At 41.5% G+C, this 3,003-nt stretch overlaps 1 protein-coding gene across 1 annotated transcript in view; it reads right to left on the minus strand.

The window, feature by feature from the left end:
* Positions 1 to 412: 412 nt before the first annotated feature.
* The window catches only part of LOC104277379 (5-hydroxytryptamine receptor 2A-like), a gene marked incomplete at its 3' end in the record, with an annotated part of 3,960 nt that continues 1,369 nt past the window's right edge, over positions 413 to 3,003 (minus strand). The window contains exons 2-4 of the mRNA XM_009874001.1: positions 1,146 to 1,211; positions 932 to 1,053; positions 413 to 635 (exon numbers count right to left, since the gene is read on the minus strand). Coding sequence (XP_009872303.1) covers positions 413 to 635; positions 932 to 1,053; positions 1,146 to 1,211 — 411 coding nt within the window. The remainder of the gene's footprint in view (positions 636 to 931; positions 1,054 to 1,145; positions 1,212 to 3,003) is intronic.

A 3,003-nucleotide genomic window follows, 5' to 3' on the forward strand; every position in this document is an offset into this window, starting at 1 on the left:
CAAGGACTGATGCTGACCTGGCTTGGAGATGGATCAGTCACACACACTGTCCTCAGCTTTACCCTAAGGTCTTGCATCCTTGCAGTTCAATCAAAAGGCAAAAAGCTGACTCAGTGTTGTAGTTTCTCTGGGTGGACTCAGCAATAATAACAACAAAAAACCAACAACACAAAAACCCCCAAACAAACAAACACCCCAAACTGATGCCGACACCATTCATGGGTCATTCCCGGTAGCACGAAAACAAGCTCTCCTCCCAGCAGAGCATGAACCTCAGCACAGACCTATGGCCAAGCCCACACTGGTACTCCCCAAGCTACCAACATGTGAAAAATTGGACAAAGCCGATTGCTGCAGCCTCGTGGAATTCCCTGCAAAAGCGTATAGTCAAACAAGAAGGGAAGCCACTTACCATACAGGACTGTAATGAGTGACACGGGCATGACCAGGATACCCACCAGCATGTCTGCCACTGCCAAGGACATCAGGAAGAAGTTTGTAGCATTCTGCAACTTCTTCTCCAAGGACACAGCCATAATTACCAATATGTTCCCCCCAATGGTCAGCAGGATAACAACCAAGATCAGGAGGGCTGGCCAGTTCTTCTCCCTCATGGACATCCGAGAGACTTCACCCTTCTCAGAAGCATTAAGAGGATCAGATGTAGGCAAACTCTGATTAAGAGTCAAATTGCTGCTTAAGGACCAAGCCATCAGACCACCATGCAAACTAAAATCCAGCGTAACAGACACTGTCGTTAAGCTGAGTAATATTCCAGTGATACTTAAAGTGCTCATCATCTGCAACTGGTTTATCTGCCTCAACCGTGCCTCAGAGATGATCCCTTTTCCAAATTGTGGGTCCAAGGCAGATGCCAAATTTCACAAAACCTGAGCCAGAAAATTATTTGATCTTCCATAGTGAAACAAACCATACAGAAATTAGAGTGGATTTCTTCTAGCTTCTTTGGGTACCATGGAGGATGACCACTGACCAGCAACCTCGAGAGAAAGGAGACGTTGTAATTTCCATCTGATTTCCAGGTCCACCATTCTGAAAAAGAAAAAAGATAATATATTCTTTACCAAAATCAACGGTATACAGAATATCTTCTTTATCCTCATGCAAATGACATTCTTATTCACCTCCTTCCTGCTGGATAGGATGTTCTCCAGACTGCGAGTAATTTATCTTACGGGTACAGACTATGCCTACAATTATGGGGGGAGAGAGGGAGAGAATCACATTGGTCTGCTCTGGCTGGTTAAAAGCTGATTATCCCTAATTAAATGCTTTGTGAAACTTGCAAAAGCAAGTCTGAAGAGCAAAATATGTTTCAGTTGATAGCCACTTCACAAATACTCTGCCACTGTGTAAAATAGTAATTGCACAAAATTCCAACCAATCCAGATAGCCCAGCAAAAGCACAGTGTAAACCTTCACCTTAAATGGAAGTGTTTGGATACATTTTGCATATTCTCAGATAAAGCACAGGTGTCGTAAAAACCCTCAGATGTTAATGACTATAGTTTGTTTTTTACTGGGAAATAAATGGTGAATAAGATGCAATATATATTAGGTAACATTATGTTATGCTGGCATTCACTACAAACAAAGAGATTAACAAAAAGTTAAGAGAAAGAACAAACTTTCATAAAACTGAGAAGTTATTTTTGCTATTCTTCATCTGATTTGTGCTGCTGTGCTTCCGTGGTGATCACCACCAAGCAGCTGGGCCAGTAAGCCCAGTCCCACCAGCCTGCTGCCCAGGACTATGGCACAGCACATGCAAGTACTCACACCCTCATGACACACACAGTCAGTAGGATAGATTTCCTTGGACTGTCTCACTTGATCTATGCTTCTTCACAAATTAGTTGACAGTGAGGGCAAGTCAGATTACGTCCACTGACTGCCCATGTAACACAGGCCAGAAAGTGTCACGCTGCTGCCTCTGAGGGAGTCCATTTAGAATCATGCATTGACCTAATTCAGCAAATTAAACATACTCTCAACTTCAGACACATGCCTACACCCACTGAGGCTAAGGGCATGTATTCCTAATCCTGGCTAAATCATATCCTCAGGAATTTAACCAGTCTGACTGCCAATCCTGTACAGCTGATGAAAACAGCAGCTTTGCTTTACATTTCCATTGCACTAGAGTCAGGATCTCGACATCTGTGTACAACATAGGACTAAAAACACAGAAGGAAAGCAGTTAGTAGAACAACAAAAACACACACATACACAGAGTATGGAAGCCAACCAGTAAGCAGAATAAAATCAATAGCACGCAATTCATTTTGAGTATATCCTCAACTTTTTGTGTAGTCCACAGGAAAAGAGCTGTTCTATCACTCTTAAATAACTACATAAAAGCCAGATTTTAGCACTTGAATACACTGTGGCACAGAAATTTGCTATGCAGGATCAAAGCCTAAATGTAATTCGTGGGATTACACTAGATTTTATGTAAAATAAGAAGTGCTTGGAGTCCTATAATAAAAAGTTTAACATTCATGGAAGTTTTGGAAACTTACTAATGGGCTTTTATGCACAAAAACATTTCATAAATGAGCAGTGCATATAATGAACCCAGATTTGCTTCTACATTATAGTTAATTACTCCCAAAGCGTCTCTAAACCTCGTAGTTAGGGAAAAGTTTTGCACTATGTGCACAGAAAATAATTTTCCAGCTGCACATGCAGATGAATTAGCTAGTAGTCACTGGACCATTTATCTTTCCAACTTAGCTGGTCTAAAAGAAGTCTCTAGAAAGTTTGAAAATATTGTGCTTTTAATTTAAAGCTATGGACAAAATAACCATTTTGTCAAAATCACCTTTCTACAGTGAAGGAAACACTAGGCAGCCTGGTGGCACTTGGGCTTTGCTGTGCAAGACACCCCCATAAATCCAATGGGAATTTCTGAGTCTCCAGAATCTCTCTTTGGGTCTATGACTCCTGGGCACTCCTGATCATGCCACGAAAATACTTCAG

The sequence above is a fragment of the Apaloderma vittatum genome, unplaced genomic scaffold, assembly GCF_000703405.1.
Source record: "Apaloderma vittatum isolate BGI_N311 unplaced genomic scaffold, ASM70340v1 scaffold22817, whole genome shotgun sequence".
NCBI classification, from domain to species: domain Eukaryota; kingdom Metazoa; phylum Chordata; class Aves; order Trogoniformes; family Trogonidae; genus Apaloderma; species Apaloderma vittatum.